Below are 19,062 nucleotides of genomic sequence, written 5' to 3'. Positions count from 1 at the left end.
GTATGAGAAGATGCTCAGCCATGCAGTTACAGCACCGCCCATTCTAGAACACTCTTGAGAAGCTGGCTACACAGCACCAGGATGTAGCCACCACCTGGCAAAATGGCCAGAGCATTTTTAATGTGCTGAAAACCAGCCTCCACTATGTGAAACATGTACTCATCCTGACCACTAGATGGTGCAGCAGAGTCCCACCAAGTGGTTGGATCTGTCCCCAGGTCACCTTTCCTGGAGGACATCAGGGAGGGAACAAAGGTTGAGGGTTTCACCTCCCCAGCCCCTACAAACACAATGCTCCACAAAGTCAAGGGCAACATAACTCTACCAGACCCTCAGGGTACCTGGGCAGCTCAGCTGGTTGAGCATCTGACTTTTGATTTCGGCTGGAGTTATAATCTCATGGTTCGTGGGTTCGGGCCCCGCGTCGGGCTCTGTGCTGACAGTGCAGAGCCTGCGTGGGATCCTCTCTCTCTGCTCTCCCCACCTCCCTCACGCTGATGCTCCTGTGCGCGCTCTCTCTCTCTCTCTCTCAAAATAAATAAACTTTAAAAAAAAAACCTCTATCAAACCCTCAGTACTGCTGGTAATAAAAAATAGGAACTCTACGTGTCCAACCGGGGACTGCAGAAACAGCAATGTGTTCACATCATAATCGCGTTTTGGAAGAAGACGGGATGAAGCTCCAGGCCCAGCTGCTGGCACCCGGTACGACAAGCGTGGGCGCCCACATGCCCATGGACAGGACACACAGACAACAGGACAACAGGCAAAAGCAGTCACATCTCTGGGAGATGAAGGTACATGTGGATTTTATGCCTTATACTTTTATTTTCCAAGACACAGGATTATTCTTACAATTAAAAAGAAACTGGTTTTTAACGAGAAACCTCTGTCCAGTGAGTATCACCCTCCCCCAGGTGAAGCGACACCGGGGCTCACATGTTTGCCCCTCACTCCTGCAGTCAGCTGTTCTCTTCAAGCCCTGCCCTACAGTGCGCCAGGCACCTGCACAAATCCCTCATCCCACACCCCACTGCCCTACAGACTAAGGGTGTCTCCTCCCACTTTGGGGAAGAAGGTCATGGCATACACCTAAGAGTAAGGGGACCCTGAGTGAGGTGTTGCCCGTTTTCCCAATCAAAACAGCCAGAAGGTTTTAGACCCATTTTCAACTTTCACAAATGTAGAAAGGGGAAAGCCAAATTTTCTAATTTATTTTCTCCATGCACTTATTTTAGGCCACAAAAGATTAATTTAGAAAAACTGCTTCCTTCGGTTCTCACATCTCGTGACACAAGTTTACACAGCCCTCATGCACATCGCTGGGGATCTTCAGAGCAGCCAGGCCTGCTGTTAGGGTCATCTCACCCAGCTCATCACAGCTCATCTTTACCTGCCTCAGGCACAGCCTGATTTTTAGTCAACAGAGAACGTTTGGGGATTTTTACCCTAAGCCACAATGATCCAATCAATATCACGATCTCTATAAACCACAGCGTTGTTAACTGCCGGTGACCTTTAAAGATTCATCTAACGGGGGGCGCCTGGGTGGCGCAGTCGGTTAAGCGTCCGACTTCAGCCAGGTCACGATCTCGCGGTCCGTGAGTTCGAGCCCCGCGTCGGGCTCTGGGCTGATGGCTCAGAGCCTGGAGCCCGTTTCCGATTCTGTGTCTCCCTCTCTCTCTGACCCTCCCCCGTTCATGCTCTGTCTCTCTCTGTCCCAAAAATAAATAAACGTTGAAAAAAAAAAAAAAAATTTAAAGATTCATCTAACGGCCACCACCCCAAAGGTGAGCCCTGCCCCACCTGTTGTGAATCTGTGCTCTGTGGATGGGCCCATCAGCTGACCTCCCTGAGCCCCTAGCCAGCACCATCAGGTTCAGAGGTCTCCTCCGCCCAAACAGTGTCAATGCTCCCTCAAAGAAAGAGACAAGTATTGGGCAGTAGGAAAGACTTCCCCAGGCCCATCAGCCCAGAGACCTCCTCCCAGGTAACAGACACACAGGGAACACAGAAGAGTACGTAAGACAAAACCTCTCTGAACACACCAGCCACACATCAACAACACAGCTGGGAGGGGCCAACAGGTACTTACTTGGACACGAGGACAGCAGCCGCATCTCGGGCCTTGTCGCTGACAACCAAGTAGGTCTAAAGAAAGGATCAAGGACGGGCACCGTTACACACAAAATACAAATCTCCAGGACCCGCTCACCAGCCAGTCCCACACGCAGCAGCCTCCAGAGAACCCAGGCTGGCGAAGCTTCTAGGCAGAGGCCAAATTCCGAAGCTGCACAAGCCCCCCCTAAACTCAAACCACAGTTGCCAGCAGCTGCCAGGAGCCCAACAGGCAGGCACCCCACTGCACACGGCGTGTGGCCACACTCCTTCAAACACACACGTGCAAAAACAGCACAAAAATGAAACCCATACGTGTCACCCAACTGTAACAAAGAATCACAGAGTCCAGGAAGCACACTCGGGACCTGCAGGTGTGTTACATGCAGAACCAGGAGGCCCCGCTCAGACAGAAGAGCACCCAGGGTTAAAACAAGCGACGACCTGTTCTTTGGAGGCCTGCCTTAAAGAGTTTCCAGTTCTCATCTCAACTAACTTTGTCCCAAATGATACACAAAAGACCTTTTTTCTGGGGGACAATCGCATACCCAGGGCCAAACCTCTAGAAGTGGACTGCTGCTCACCCGGCAGTGCCACATACGAGACGGGTACACAGAGGTGTGTGAAGTGGCTCCTCATCACCCCACCTCTCACAGAACACAGCTGGAGACCATCTAAATGTCCGTCCGTACGAGAACAGGCTAAAAGCCAGGGCATGGCAGAGCACCTTTCCCCTTAGAGGTTACGAGAAAACGTCTGCTCACTGGTGGGACACTGAGCACACACTCCCAGGGAAGCAGCGGCTCGCTAAGCACGGACAGCAAGGGCACTCTGCAGCGTGGGGGCGTGGAGCACGGGGAGGAGCCAAACTGCCTGACTTCCCATTTAGACCCACCGTTTATGAGAAATTGAACCAGCTAAGTTATTTATTTTTCTCGACTGATGCCCACTCAGTAAAACGAGGATAAAACGAGGATAAAACGAGTTAACTGCTGGGGTGCCTGGCTGGCTCAGTCAGTGTAGCATGTGACGCTGGATCTCAAGATTGTGGATTCAAGCCCACGTTGGGTGTAAAGATTACTTAAAAATAAAAAAAAAATTTTTAATCTTTAAAATAGAATTTAAAAAAAAAAGAGTAAACTACCTCATCAACTGGGATTACATGGATCCGTATACTAAAGATGATTAGAACAGTGTCCGGCACACAGCAGGTGCTCAACAAGCTCGCCCGCTGGTGCTCACACCCAGTATAATCCTTCCTGTGTGAACTGTAACACACTGACATGTCTCCAACAAGAGAAGTTGGAAAGGGGTGGGACGTCACTTTTGTGACTTGGTGACACGTTATCGTGACTTCCGTCTCGCTAGCAGACCCTGCCCCTTGCCAGCTTGGAGAACATGCTGCCACGTTTTGGGGGGCGGGGGGGTGATGTCACATGGCAAGAAACAGCCAACAAAGCACTAAAGCCCTTGGTCCAACACCCTCGATGGTCTGGCTTCTGCCAACAGTCCCGAGAGCACGGACGCAGACCCTGCTCCAGGTGAGCCTTGCTGAACCCTGACGCAGATCGCCCTGCATAGTCACGTCCATATTCCTGACCCACACAAACTGTGAGATGATAAATGTGTGTTGTGCTAAACCACCCAAATTCAGGGTAATGCAATAATTTGTCTATAACCACTCAAATTCAGGGTAATGCGATAATTTATCTATACGCATAACATTTGTTTCAGAAAAAGTCTGAAAACATATACAAGTGTCATTATCTGTTGGTACCAGAATTTGAGGGATTCTGCTTTAACACCTTTCTGGCTTTGCTTTATTTTCTAGTTTTTCTAGATTGATCATGTATTATTTATATAATGTTAAAAATTAAAAATTATATCTAAAATTGACCTTCCTTTTCTCTTACAACTGCCCTCTGAAATCTCTTGTACGTCATTACTACGCTTAACGGAGTAGTATTTGCACTACCTACAAAACAATGAAATTCGCTCTAATTCATCCTTACTCCTATGTGAATTATACTTTCTAAATAAATTACGAAATGGAATTTTACCTCACTGCAAGAGTAACAGCACTTGAAGAAATATAAATGTCAAAAGTGTACCTAGTTAAACTCTAATATCAAGACAGCATGAGAATGGAAAAGAATGCTAATTAGCAGCTAGCTACTTGCAGGATCACGCTTACCTCTGCTATTTCAAGAATACGGTCCATTGTGGACATTCGAATCTGCCCAGGTGGAGCGACGAGGTTCCCATCGAGGCGAGAAAAATCAAAAGGGATCAGGCAGGTCACGGAGAGCCACAGTAAAAGCATGTAGCGAGTCTCCCAAGTCTAAGAAGTTAAATCAAAGTAAAATGACTCCTGTTTCAAGCACAGAGGTAACCCGCATGCCCCACTCACAGTCCTACTGCCCTCCCTGCCCACACAATGCAACCACAGTCCCTTCAGATGCTGTCACCCCAGAGCCTGGAGCGCACCCCATCGTGAGCCCCTCCCATACCCCACCCCACCACACACACCCTCTGTCATACAAACTTAGCTGGCTACTTCAGCAGACAAAAGAAATAGCAAAATGAACAAAGAAAAATCATGATACATCAGTACGATGGCTTCTCATCACTGGCACCCTTCAGCACACATTCAGCCTTTTGAGAAAGTGTAAACAGATAAAAAAGCAAAACACTTAATTAAGAATAAAGAAAACTATTCTCAAATTCCAGTTTAAAGAGGAGTGCCCCTGAAAAAAATGCTCAACATCACTCATCATCAGGGAAATACAAATCAAAACCACAATGAGATACCACCTTACACCTGTCAGAATGGCTAACATTAACTCAGACAACAACAGACGTTGGCGAGGATGTAGAGAAAAAGGATCTCTTTTGCATTGTTGGTGGAAATGCAAGCTGGTGCAGCCAGTCTGGAAAACAGTATGGAGGTTCCTCAAAAAACAAAAATAGAACTACCCTACGACCCAGCAATTGCACTACTAGGCATTTATCCACGGGATACAGGTGTGCTGTTTCAAAGGGGCACAGGCACCCCCATGTTTATAGCAGCACTCTCAACAATAGCCAAAGTATGGAAAGAGCCCAAATGTCCATCCACAGATGAATGGATAAAGAAGATGTGGTATATACATACAATGGAATATTACTCAGCAATCAAAAACAATGAAATCTTGCCATTTGCAACTACGTGGATGGAACTGGAGGGTATTATGCTAAGTGAAATTAGTCAGTCAGAGAAAGACAAAAATCATATGACTTCACTCATATGAGGACTTTAAGAGACAAAACAGACGAACATAAGGGAAGGGAAACAAAAATAATATAAAAACAGGGAAGGGGACAAAACAGAAGAGACTCATAAATATGGAGAACAAACTAAGGGTTACAGGAAGGGTTGTGGGAGGGGGGATGGGATAAATGGGTCAGGGGCACTAAGGAATCTACTCCTGAAGTCATTGTTGCACTATGTGCTAACTATTGTGGATGTAAATTTTAAAAAATAAAAAATAAAATTAAAATAAATAAATAAATAGGAGTACTCTTATTTTAGGTAGTTAATAAAACAAGATTCCACTTTGGCCCTGGAACAATCCCTTCGGGGAGCTGGGGAAATGCTCCCCTAAATCTAAGCTGAGATTGGGCACGTTCAGAAACAGCTCCCTGGGTGATGCAGTTGTGAACCGTGTGCTCCGTGCGTAAGGACACTCCCACAGCAACCTGATTCCCTGGAGGGACCTGCGAACAAGGCTGGCCATCCTTGGGCAGCTAGGAACCTGAACTTCAGGAGGCTTCCCAGCATTCCCAGGGAAGGGGGACTCTCTGTGCTTGGACTATCTGTACAAACCATGTGGTTTATGTTGAAACCCGCTTTCCTTTTGGGAGTTTGGAATTTCAGTCCATGTTTGGCAGAGTACCCACGTAACCAACCCCAAGAAAATTCCTGCACACTGGTCTCTATGACATTCACATGGGCAACACACGACTCAGTGCTGGGGGAATGACAAGTGCCCTGTGTGACCTGAGAGAAGACTCTGAAGCTTGCTCCTGGTTTCCTCCAGACTTCACCCCATATGCCTTTTCCCTTTGCTGGGTTTGCTACGAACCAGTCACAACCATAAGAACAACTACCTGTGGAGTCCTACAGTGGTCTTAGGGAATCATCAAACCTGAGGGTGGTCCTAGGGACCCCCAACATAATTATATTTCAAGTTTAAAAATCTAGATGGTTGACATACTTTTCACCACACTGAATATAAGCGTATTTTTTTTTTCTTTATAAAGACATATTTTAAAAGGAAATAATTTGGGGTGCCTGAGTGGCTCAGTTGGTTAAGCGTCCGATTCTTGCTATCGGCTCAGGTCATGATATCACAGTTGTGAGATCGAGCCCCGCATCGGGCTCCATGGTGAGCATGGAGCCTACTTGGGATTCTCTCTTTCCCTCTCTCTCAAAAATAAGTAAAACTTTTTTAAAAATAAATAAATAAATAAATAAATAAATAAATAAATAAATAAATAAATAAATAAATAAAATAGTAAAATAAAAAAATAAAAGGAAATAATTTAGGGCACCTGGGTGGCTCAGTCAGTGAAGCATCTGACTCGACGCTGGCTCAGGCCATGATCGCACAGTCATGGGATTGAGCCCCATGTCTGGCTTCCTGCGGAGCGTGGAACCTGCTTTGGATTCTCTCACCCTCTCTCTCTCTCCCCTCTCCCTTACTCACTCTCTCTCAAAATAAACTTTTTTTTTTTAAGGAAATAGCTTAAAGTAACATAAAAAAAAAGAGAAAGCCAAAAGAATAAAGAAAAAAGAGAGAGGGACACAAAACAGCATAACATAAAACTGAAGGAAACAGGAGGATAAAGCTGCCAGTAAGGAGTGGAGCAAATAAGGGAAGAGAGGAGGGAGAGGGCTGGGAGTGAAAAGGAGGAGAAAATGACACTCACTTCATGGTCTCTAGGATTTTGATTTGTAAACATATCTAAAACAGGTTGTACATCAGCCACTTCATGAGGAAATAAACGAAGAAATGTTTTATATCCTCGAACCTACCAGATAAAAAGACACTGAATTACTACATAATTAGAAAACACAGAAAGTAACAAAATTATCTTTTTCTTCTATCATCAAAAATTACCACCTACTCCACCCAGTGATCAGAGAATTGTGTCACATCACAGTGATACAACTTGGTAAGTAAACACGGCTATCTTTGCTTCTTACATCATCCATTCACATGTTCTGGCCCCCCTTGACTAACAAATATCAAATGTGCTTCACCAGAAGCACAGATATGCTACAAACTAAAAAGTTTTCCCTCTACATTGTTTATACAATCGCCCTGTGACACTTATGAGGAATAAGTCCTCGAAAACCTCAAAGGTCCCCAAGTTCATTATGGCTTCCATAAATGCAATGGTGCTCCGCGTTCAGGAGAAACCCTGCGCTCTACCTGTTGAGCCAGCAGACCACAGACGAGTACGCACAGGGCAGCCCCCCCATGGAGCTCTCTCACTGGCCAAGGGCCTCTTTCCACCACACAGCGGGCACTGCTCCACCGAGTAGCCCCCCAAAACCCACCCCCAGATGGCTCTGAGTCACTCCCGTGGTCAAAACTGCAACTGGTTAAGTCTGTAGGCCAGCACCCACACATCACCTGGGAGTCTGCAAGAATACCGATTATCAGGTCCCACCTCAGACCTGCTTACTCAGAATCTGCATTGTTAACAAAATGCCCAGAAAATTCATCTGCACATTAAAGTTTGAGAAGCACTTCCATTTTCACCACGCTTGTCCACTTTCTCCTTGTAAGAGACTTTCTGAATTAGTTGGCTCTCTCTCCCCTTCCCCCTCCCCCATGTCCTTTCTACCTAGGTAGTGCTTGATCTATTCAACTGCGAGAAGCTAAATATCTCAGACGTGGTTTCAGCCAAAGGACCCCAGAACCACTATCACTAACATCTGATTCCCCAGATGTAAAAAAAAAATGAAACCCACAATTTATGTGTGAGAACCATCTTTCCTGAAAAATAACATTTGGAAGGTAATTTCTGAACCAAGTACATAAGTATTCTGTCCGCTATAAAGTGCTACGTAAATGTTACCTTGGTGATGATGTAAAGAAATTTAAAAGCCAGATGTATGAGGTCAGCTGGAGATGTCTTATCTTGTACTATATCCAACAACAAATTCATCATCCATTCTAGGAAAAAAACATACGCAAAATATTTACTACAAAATTAAACATTAGTATGATACTGAAACAAAATGCCAGAAGAAAAAACAGATTTACAAATGTAAGAGTGGTTCAGTATTAGTAAACCTGTGTAATCCGAGTATCAATAGAGCAAAAGAAGAAAAACTTTTTTTTTTCATTTTTTTTTCTTTTCTTTTTTTTTTTTTTTTTAGAGAGACAGCACACAGGCAAGCACGGGTGGTGGTGAAGGAGAAGGGGAGTGAGAAGAAGAAAGAGAATCTTAAGGAGACTCCAGGATCAGCACAGAGCCTGCCGTGGGGCTCAATCCCATGACCCTGGGATCATGACCTGAGCCAAAATCAAGAGTCAGATGCTCAACTGAGCCACCCAGGAGCCCCGAAAAAACATTTTTATCTTAACAGTTTCTAAAAGGGCACAGAATGAATACAATATTCACAACATTCATCCTTGCTTTTAAAATGCAGAAGGGCTCCACGCTGGATGTAAAGTCTACTTAAAATAAAATTAGAGGAGTGCCTGGGTGGTTCAGTTGGTTAAGCATCCAACTTCAGCTCAGGTCATGATCTCACGATTAGTGGGTTTGGGCCCCATGTCAGGCTATGTGCTGACAGCTGAGAGCTTGGAGCCTGATTCAGATTCTCTGTCTCCCTCCCTGCCCCTCCCCAACTTGTATGAGTACACACAAGCATGCGCGTAAGCTCTCTTTCAAAAGTAAATTAAGTAAACATTTTAAAAAATTTCTGAATTTTAATGCAAGAGAAATATTCTTATATTTAAGAATTATTCTACGTCAAACCAATATCTACTATTGTGCTTTATAGAAGATACCTCCTACAACTACTATGATTTAGTGATAATCACATTCTAACCAATGTAATAAGGCAGAATAAAAGATTTCTGCTTCCAGTTATAAAGGAATAACTCATACAGAATTGCCCTACCACCAAAAATTAGAAAACTAGACAAATATATGACAAATATATATTCAGCGATACTGGAACAGGCAGTTCAAGGAAACAAACGGACTGGGATCCACAGCTGCCCAGGCTGTCTGCCAGGAGGTGACATGCAGAACTCAGTACAGGGAGTGGGGACACAGAGCAGAGACAGAGGTTCAAGGAGGCTAAGTCCGCTAACATCCACAGGACAGGGTAACAAAGAGAAAGGTATGCAGAGAATGAGCTCCAGTCATCTACAGAGGTCCCCTCAAGTCTTCCACAAGGCCAGGTAAGAACAACTACCAAGAAGCACTGAGTTAATGGGGGATGGGGTGCCTGGTAGCTCAGTCGTTTAGGTGTCCAACTCTTGATTTTGGGTCAGGTCATGATCCCAGAGCCGTGGAATTGAGCCCTGTGTCAGGATCCGCACTGAGCATGGAGCCTGCTTAAGATTCTCTCTCCCAGGGCACCTGGGTGGCCTCAGTGGGTTAAGTGCCTGACTTCAGCTCAGGTCATGATCTCACAGCTTGTGAGTTTGAGCCCCCCAAAGAGCTCTGTGCTGACAGCTCAGAGCCTGGAGCCTGCTTCCAATTTTGTGTCTCCTCTCTCTGTCCCTCCCCAGTGCCTGCTCACTCGCTCTCTCTTTCTCAAAAATAAACATTAAAAAAAAAGATTCTCTTTCTCTCTCCACCCCCCATCCTGCCCCTTTGCCTCTCTCCCCCACTTCTCTCTAAAAAAAATTTTTTTAATTTTTTTTTTAAATGTTAATAGGAAGAAAAGCCATACCAAACAATCACGAATTATAAGAAAGCCCGAGCAGGGGTGCCTGGGTGGCTCAGTCAGTTAAGCATCCGACTCTTGATTTCGGCTCAAGGATTTTGGCTCAGGTCATGATCACACAGTTCATGACTTTGAGCCTCACATCGGGCTCGGCACTGACAGCATAGAGCCTGCCTGGGATTCTCTCTTGCCCTCTCTCTCTCTGCCCCTTCCCCTGCTGGCATGCGTGTGCACGCTCTCTCAACTTAAAAAAAAAAAAAAAAAAAGCCAGAGCAGCCATATCAGTATCAGACAGAGCATATTTTGAAACATGTAATATTACAGAGATAAACAGAACATTTCATAATGATGTAAGGATCAATTAGTCATGAAGACTCAAGACTCCTATAACCACGCCAAATTACAGAGCCAAATTGAGAGAGCGGAAAGGAAAAAGACAAATTTATCATTGTAGTTAGAGATTTCGGTACTCTCAGGAACTGACAGAACAAGTGAAAAAAAAATCAATATGGACATAAAAGGCCTATATAACAGTATGAATCACCCTACCTAAATGACACTTACAGGGCACTCTACCCAACATCAGCTGAATAGACATTCCTCTCAAGTGCACATAGAACTTTCAACAAAACAGACCCTGTGCTGGGCTGTGAGTCTTACTCAACATAAAAGACTGCAACTCACATCTAGGGAATGCAGAGTAAAACTGTAGAGATATACCACCACATTCCCACAAAAACGTAGGCTACAATCAGAAAGACTGGCAATACTAAGTGATGATGAGGATGTAGGGCAACTGAAATTCTCATAGATTGTTGGTTGAAATGTAAAATGGCACCACCTTTATGAAAACAGTATGGCAATTCATCATAAAAGTTTATCATAAAAAACATATTTACTATACAACCCAACAATTCCACTCTTACAGATTTATCCAATAGAAATGGAAACACATGTCAGCCTAAAGGACTGTCTGCAAATGTCACAGTAGCATTAATAACACCCCCAAACTGGAGACAACCCAAATGTCCATCAACAGGGTGAAAGGATAAACAAATTGTGGTTCAACAGAAAATGAGCAAAGTACTAAAACATGTAATATGGAGAAGCCTTAAGAATACTATTTTAACATAAAGAAGCCAGAGAGTAAAGTAGGTCAGTGGTTGCCCAGGGCCAAGATGAGGGCAACTAACTGCAAAGGGACACAGTTCACTTAACCTCATGGGAGGACAGAAATGTTCTACACCCTGATGGTGGTGGAGATACATACATTTGTCAAAACTCAAACTGTATACTTAGGATGGGTGCGTTTTATTGCATGTAAATTATATCTCATCAAAGGTAACTTTGAACACTTTAAAGGAAGAATGAAAGTGTATATCGACAGATAAAGAGATCAAGCTAGCATTACTTACAAACTATATAATTATTGGGGCGCCTGGGTGGCTCAGTCGGTTAAGCATCCGACTTCGGCTCAGGTCATGGTCTCGCGGTCTGTGAGTTCGAGCCCCGCATCAGGCTCTGTGCTGACAGCTCAGAGCCTGGCGCCTGTTTCTGATTCTGTGTCTCCCTCTCTCTCTGACCCTCCCCCGTTCATGCTGTCTCTCCCTGTCTCAAAAATAAACATTAAAAAAAAATTTTTTTTAAAAAAACAAAAAAACTATAGGAGCGCCTGGGTGGCGCAGTCAGTTAAGCGTCCAACTTCAGCTCAGGTCACGATCTCACGGTCCGTGAGTTCGAGCCCCGTGTCGGGCTCTGGGCTGATGGCTCGGAGCCTGGAGCCTGCCTCCGATTCTGTGTCTCCCTCTCTCTCTGCCCCTCCCCCATTCATGCTTTGTCTCTCTCTGTCTCAAAAATAAATAAACGCTAAAAAAAAAAAAAATTTTTTTAAACAAAAAAACTATATAATTATTTGCCTGCTTAGAAAACCCAAAGAAACTGAAAAACTAGTAATGTATTTCACTGCACAATGAACTTTAAACATTACACCCAGTTAAAGAAGCCAGTCACATAAGACCTATTGTCTAGGGTGCCTGGGTGGCTCAGTCGGTTAAGACGTTAAGCATCTGACTTTGGCTCAGGTCATGATCTCATGGCTTGTGAGTTCAAGCCCCACATGGGGCTCTCTGCTGTCAGCACAGAGCCCGCTTCAGATCGTCTGTCTCCCTCTCTCTGCCCCACCTCCTCTCGCACCTATGCACTCTCTGTCTCTCAAAAATAAAAACATTAAAAAAAAAAAAAAATCAGGGGCGCCTGGGTGGCTCAGTTGGGTAAGCGTCCAACTTCAGCTCAGGCCATGATCTCACGGTTCGTGAGTTCGAGCCCCACATCAGGCTCTGTGCTGACAGCTCAGAGCCTGGAGGCTGCTTCGGATTCTGTGTCTCCCTCTCTCTCTCTCTGACCCTCCCCCACTCACACTCTGTGTCTTTCTCTCTCTCAAGAATAAATAAACATTAAAAAAAAAAAAATCAGGGGCACTTGGGTGGCTCAGTTGGTCAAGCATCCACTTCTGTTCAGATCATGATCTCATGGTTTGTGAGTTTAAGCCCCACTTTAGGATCTGCTCTGATAGCTGGGAGCCTGGATCCTGCTTCAGGTTCTGTGTCTCCCTCCCCCGCTCACACACTCACTCTCTCAAAAATAAACATACATTTAAAAAAAGAAATACTAAAAAAATAAAATTAAAAATTTTTTAATTAAAAATAAAATCTTTAAAAACAAAATTGATATATTGAAAAAAAATAAAAAATAAATAAATGAATAAATAAATAAAAAGAAACAAAAAACAAAAGACATATTGTCTGACTCCATTATATGAAATGCTCACAATGAACATTTATAAGAAATTCAGACAGAAAACAGATTAGCAATTGCCAGGGGCTGGCAGGAGAGTGAGGGTGGGGGGGACCGTTGATGGATATGGGCTTCTCCTGGGGGTGATGAAACATTAGGGAGTTAGTAGTGATGGCTACACGACTCTGTGATGTACTAAAACCAATGAAGTAGGGGCGCCTGGGTGGCTCAGTCCGTTGAGCGTCTGACTTCGGCTCAGGTCATGATCTCACAGCTTCTGAGTTCGAGCCCAGCGTCGGGCTCTGTGCTGACAGCTCGGAGCCTGGAGGCTGCTTTGGATTCTGTGTCTCCCTCTCTCTCTGCCCCTAACCCACTTGCATTCTGTCTCTGTCTCTCTCAGAAAAATAAACATTAAAAAAAAATTTTTTTAATAAAAATAAAAATAAAAAAATAAATAAAACCAATGAAGTATGCGCACACAAGGCTGAACTCGACGGCGTGTGAGCTACACCTCATGAGCACAAGCAGCTTTCATCCCAGAGCAAAACTCAACAAACCACTTAGGGCAAGTGAAGCGTTCGGAGGAAACGTGAGCACCCCAGATAAAGGAAAGGCTTCATCCCAGCATCTGGAACGTCCCCAATTAGTAGAAAACTCAACCAACTCACCTGCTCCCAGAGAAAATCCGCTCATTCACTCACCACACTGCCCCAAATGGGGCTGCCTGACAGAATTCCTTCAGGATGGGTCTAGCCGGAAACACTCCAACTTACAAAAAAGCAGCAGAGGAGCCCTCATCTACATCCGTTTGGTCTTAAATACGACAGAAATAGTAACATGAAAAGACCAAAATACGCACAAAAGCTGACGCCTGAGGAAAGAGGTGAACTGGAGAGAATGGCAGAGAACAGTCAGAACTGGCCTCCCAGAGATTCTGAAAGCCAGCAGAGCCATTCCACAAGAACAGAAACCAGAAAAGCAGATTATTCCACATGCATATCTCAGCAACCCTCACCCCCCAGGTCCCGGGAAAACGAAATAAAGAGATACAAATCCACAAAGAAAAAGAGAAAAAGAAACAACAGCCAAGAGATGTCAGCTGTGACTTGGAAACTGGACGGTGGCGGGGAAACCTGTGGTAACCGAAGCAGCCCGGCAGGCAGAGCCGAGGTGCCAGGAACCGGCCAGCGCAGGACGCAGGAAGGGCTGCAAACAGGAGGAGTGCTCCAAGGTCCCCCAGCCCTTGCCCTCGTGGGCAGAAGACCAGAGGTCTACCTCCCTAGAGTGCTGGGCCCCACAGCCACTTAGCCACATTTGGGTTTGCTTTTTTGTCAAATAAAATTTTAAAAAACTTTTTGTTAATGTTTATATTAGAGAGAGAGAGAGAGAGAGAGAGAGAGAGAGAGAGAGAGAACGTGCATGCGTTGCGTGCACAAGCAGGGGAGGGGCAAAGAGAGAGGGACACGAAGAATCCAAAGCAGGCTCCAGGCTCTGAGCTGTCAGCAGAGAGCCCGACACAGGGCTCAAACCCACGAACCACGAGATCATGACCTGAGCAGAAGTTGGACGCTTAACAGACTGAGCCACCCAGGCGCCCCTAAGTCAAATAAAATTTAAAATGCAGTTCTTCAGGGGGTGCTTGGGTAGCTCAGTTGGTTAAGCGTCTGACTCTTGATTTTGGCTCAGGTCATGATCTCACAGTTCAGTTCCTGAGATCAAGCCCTGCATCAGACCCTGAGCTGATGGGACAGAGCCTGCCTGGGATTCTCTCTCCCTCCCTCCTCTGCCCCTCCGCCTCACAGCTTGCGTGCTCTCTCTCTCAAAATAAACAAACATTTTTTAAGTAAACAAAAAATAAAATAAAATTACGTTCTTCAGTCATCCTAGCCATATGTCAGTCAAGTGCTCAGCAATCACATCTGGCTACTGGTGACTTTACCAGATAGCACAGATCTAGAACATTCCATCATCACCCAATTCTCTACTGGACAGAGATGCTCTGAAGAGAGTAGGTCTGAGAGGAAGCCAGGAAGCAGCTGACAACAGCCAGTCAGAGCCTGACTCAACCGGGAGTTGGCATTCTGGGCTAGGAGGCCCACAGTGGGACCCTCCCCCACAGTGCGACAGCACCCAGCAGCCAGCCATGTAGTCCCCAGAGAGAAAACACGACCCAGAAGACAACTGTCAAAAATACCAAACCAAGGACAAGAGCCCTTAGATGGTAAAAACTGTGGACAAAATACATTCAAGTACATCTTCATGTGCAAAACAAAGATTAAAAAGCAAAACTATGTGGGAAAGCTAAGGGGCCAGAAGGTCACGCCTGGAAACTCAACATGCAGTCCACAGGCTCACCAGAAAGAGAAAGCGGAAGCAGAGAAATGACCAGCGCCACACCAGAAGTCCCCTGTGCCAAAGGACGCAAGTCTTCAGCCTAAGACTGACCAGCATGAGAGAAAAGACCCAGAGCACGTCACACTCCTCTGAAATATCAAGTTCTAGAAACTTTCAGCAGCAAAAACAGACTCCTGAAAAAGAAACTTGGACTTGGTAACAGTGGGTGAGGGAACCGTGCCTTCTGTCTTCACCGAGCCAGGATGAAACGTATTTCTTCTGCCTGAGACAGGGGACCGCTCAGAAAGCTTACCTTGCACAAAACCTTCAAGGTTACCTGAAGAGGAAAGCAGCACGCACAGCACCAGCCCACTTTTTAAAAGGCCCGTACGCGTACACTAAAGCCGACGCTCAAGGCCTCACACGGTAACGTGTAAAGTTTCAACAGCCCTGTGGGACAGGTAGTGCTAATAATCCCCATTCTACAGGTGGGGAAACTCAGGCCACAGCCGCTGAGGGGCTGCACTGAGATGCACACCCAGGCAGCCTGGCCTGGGGCTCCGGCACCCAGCCCCCACCCCGTGCTGCCTTTCCTACCTTCCTCCTTCCTAAGTTCACCACCAGAAGTGTTACTTTTGCATGTAAAAAAAAAAAGTGTTATCAGGATGAAGCAAGTCAAAAATAAGGGGCACCCGCTCCGGTCAGGATCTCACAGTTCTCGACTTCGAGCCCCAGGTCAGGCTCTGTGCTGACAGTGCACCGCCTGCTAGGACCCTCTGTCTCCCTCTTTCTCCCTCCCTCCCCCACTCATGCCCGCTCTCTCTCCTTCTCTCTCTCTCAAAAACAAACAAACATAAAATGACAATAAACAAACAATGAAAAACAAAAGAAACACAAAAGTCAGTGCCCTTAAATTGAGTTAAGGAAGCCGGAGCCTCCGTGTCTCCATCTACACAGATAACTCATCGCCCTTCGACGGTGATCCCCGTAGAGGGCTGGGCGCTAACAAAATGAGCCTGGAAAACATTAAAATTCACACTACGAGCAAGGGGTGCAGAGACCCCGCGAAAAACAAACAAGACCGGGGCAATGCGTCCTGACGCGGCGGCGGGCACACACGTGTGACCGAAGGACCCACCGCAGGAGGAGCGGCCTCTGTTCTTACCGAGGTGTGGGTCCAGCAGGTGAGGCTGCTCCTGGTACTTGTCCATGATCACTAAGAAGGAAAACACGAGGGTTAGCTTCGCTGGGGCAGACATGCCCGCCTTCCCTCGCCGCCTTCCGCGGCGCAGCCCCTGGGGCACAGGCCACCTAGGTGGCTCCCCACCACCACCCGCCGGCCCCTCCTCCCCGCGTGCGCGGAGCGCCTTCCTCTGGAGCCCGTTCCCCCACCTCCTCTGAACCTTTCTTTGCTCCCTCCTCGAGTCACAAGTCCTCCCCTTCACCAGACAAGACACCTCCCCGCACCCACTTCTCCCCCCGCCCGACCCCGCAGACCCCAGCGGCCGCTGGCACAGCTGTCAGATCCCGCGGCCACCTGCCACACACCTGCACCTGTGACAACTTCCCAGGAGGGGAAAACGGGCCTTCGCTGGCCCCCCGACGTGCCCTCACCCTCTCGGCAGTCGTGTGCACAAGGTCTTGTTTTTGAACCCCCGGTTCACGGCCAAAGAAACAGCCTCAGAGCAAGGAGGCAAGGCGCCCGAGCGGCAAGCGGGACGTTAAAACCCTGGGGTGTGTCACCAGAGCATATGCTTTGTCAGGGCAGCCGCCACACTGCCCCTCTCTCAAAGTCAGAGGGCCGTCCTGACAAAGCAAGAGCACAAACCCACGCCGAAACTTCGTGAGCAAGAAGGGCCCGCGAGGGTGGTTTTCCTGGACGACAAAAGCCTGACCGCCCAGCGGCGGGGCCCCAGGGAGCCCTCACGAGCTGCTCCCGACAGACGGCTGCAAAGGTGCGAGCTGGGCGAGCTGACACCTTAAGGGGAACTACGCGCGCGCGACCCACCGCCCACCGTGCCCCGAGCCTGGGCTGCGCCGCCCGCCGCTACCCCGCCGGGTGGGGTCGGAGACCCCGTGGTCTGCGGCGCGCTGGTCCCCGTCTGCTTCTCCTGTCCCTCCCTCCCGGTCCGCACGGCCGTCCCCGAGAGCCGGGGCCGCCCCGGCGAGGTCCACGCCGGTGTGCTCACGCGGGACCCTGCACAACCCCGCCCTCCGATGACAGGCGGGAAAGGCAGGGCCCGCGGCCCCGGCGCCTCCAGGTGAGGCCGCCCTAGCACACACGCGCGGCTCCCACAGGTGCGCGGCAGGGGGCAACCATCGCACGGGGAAAGCAGCAGCTGCGGCCCGAGAGCGCGTACAGAAGGCCACCGGTCCCGGGCCGCACGCGCACCTCGGAACCGCTCCAGGGCGCCCTCCCGGGCCGCACGGTCGCCGAGCACCGCCGGCAGGCGGGCGAGCAGCGCGCGCGTCTCAGCGCTCTCGCAGAACGACTCGAGGAAGCCGCCGCGGGCCAGCGCCTCGTCCTCCGCCCCGTCCTCCGGCGCGCCCGCGGCCGGCTCCTCGCCCAGAGCCATCCTCGCTGCTCCGGACCGCGCCTGTGGACTGGAAGCTCGGCCCCGCCCGAGCACCGGGACCCGGGATGCCGGCTGATGCAGACGGAGGTACTACTGCTGAGGCGGAGGGGGTGGCTACCGACGCTGGCCCCGCCCCACGACCTCCGACCTCGCGCCTCGGACCCGCTACGGGACGCGCCGACCGCCAAAATAGTGCGCAAGGAGGCGGGGCCGGGCCTTGTGGGGCGGGGCCCGCGTGAAAGGGAGCCTGGATCCCGCGAAGCCGGGAAGTCCGGGGACCCGAGCCTGAAGCGCGGCCTGGGGGCGGGGCCAGAGAGAAGGAAGGGCGGGGTCTGAGATGGTGCGTTCGATTGGGGTGGGGTGGGTGGGAGGTGTGGGAGCAGTCTGAGCTCGGGTACGGGGTGGGGTGGGGTCTGAGCCTGGGTCGGGGCGGGGAACCGGGCCTGAGCTCGCTCGTGAGGTTGGACAGAGGGGGTGGAAATCTGAGCTCGGGGGGAATGGGGACTGGGCCTGTGGGTGGGATCGAGGTGGGATCGGGGGAAAGCCTCTGAGCCCGTGGGTGGGGTGGGGACGGAGCCTGTGGGTGTGGTCGGGGTGGGGTGAGGTCTGAGCCTGTGGGTGTGGCCAGGGCGGGGGCGGGGGGGGGGTGAGTCCGAACGCGAAGGCGGGGTCTGAGCTCGTTGGTTGGGGAAAATCTCTACCCGTGGCAGTGGGGGTGGGCTCAGTGGCCTGCGCTTGGCGGCGGTGTCGCGGCCCCAGTAGCCGGAGGAGAACCAGGCCCCATCCCCCACGTGGGGCCCGGCTCCCCCGGCTCCCCCCTCTCCCCCCGTCGCACTGTCACATCCCACAAACCTGAGTTTTGCGACAAAGGCAGTTTCTGTTTTGAAATGTCAATTGTCTGGAAGGATGCCTCCGGGGTGTTCTTTCTAGAAAGTCTTAACAGGCTCACACCTGTCAATGGGACCAGTCTCCTGACCGCGAGGCCCGCTGGACAAACAGTCTCAGAAAAGAGAAATTTGGGCGCCCTTATCACTGGGAAATTGGTAATTTTGCAAGGAGTAATAAAGGCGTGGTCTCGTCTCCAGCCCCGCACTGTGAATGGCCAGTGCCCCGCAGACCCTGCCCTGATGTAGCTTGCCCTGGGCCCTCCCTTCACGGATGACAGCCCCGGCATCTCCAACCAACTGGCCACCCCAGCCACCTGACCACAGTGGACACCCACTGACCAAGGCTCTCCCCCTGCCCTCCCCCCCTTTTTATCCAGCAGAAAACACTCCAGCT

General features: G+C 48.8%; 1 protein-coding gene across 2 annotated transcripts in view; it reads right to left on the bottom strand.

The window, feature by feature from the left end:
- Positions 1-17,921, bottom strand: part of TBCD (tubulin folding cofactor D) — a 160,586-nt gene extending 142,665 nt beyond the window's left edge. Inside the window, exons 1-6 of one of the 2 annotated variants that reach the window (XM_023244385.2) lie at positions 17,598-17,920; positions 16,371-16,421; positions 8,248-8,345; positions 7,090-7,191; positions 4,313-4,459; positions 2,096-2,151 (exon numbers count right to left, since the gene is read on the bottom strand). In XM_023244385.2, the coding sequence (XP_023100153.2) occupies positions 2,096-2,151; positions 4,313-4,459; positions 7,090-7,191; positions 8,248-8,345; positions 16,371-16,421; positions 17,598-17,781 (638 nt within the window). In that variant the 5' untranslated portion in view covers positions 17,782-17,920. Of the gene's footprint in view, positions 1-2,095; positions 2,152-4,312; positions 4,460-7,089; positions 7,192-8,247; positions 8,346-16,370; positions 16,422-17,597 lie in introns of both variants that reach the window. The other variant, XM_023244386.2, reaches the window with a different exon arrangement.
- Positions 17,922-19,062: the final 1,141 nt, after the last annotated feature.

Source organism: Felis catus, chromosome E1 (assembly GCF_018350175.1).
Source record: "Felis catus isolate Fca126 chromosome E1, F.catus_Fca126_mat1.0, whole genome shotgun sequence".
NCBI lineage: Eukaryota > Metazoa > Chordata > Mammalia > Carnivora > Felidae > Felis > Felis catus.
Note: the sequence above shows the minus strand (reverse complement) of the source record. Positions and strands in the feature narration are given on the sequence as shown.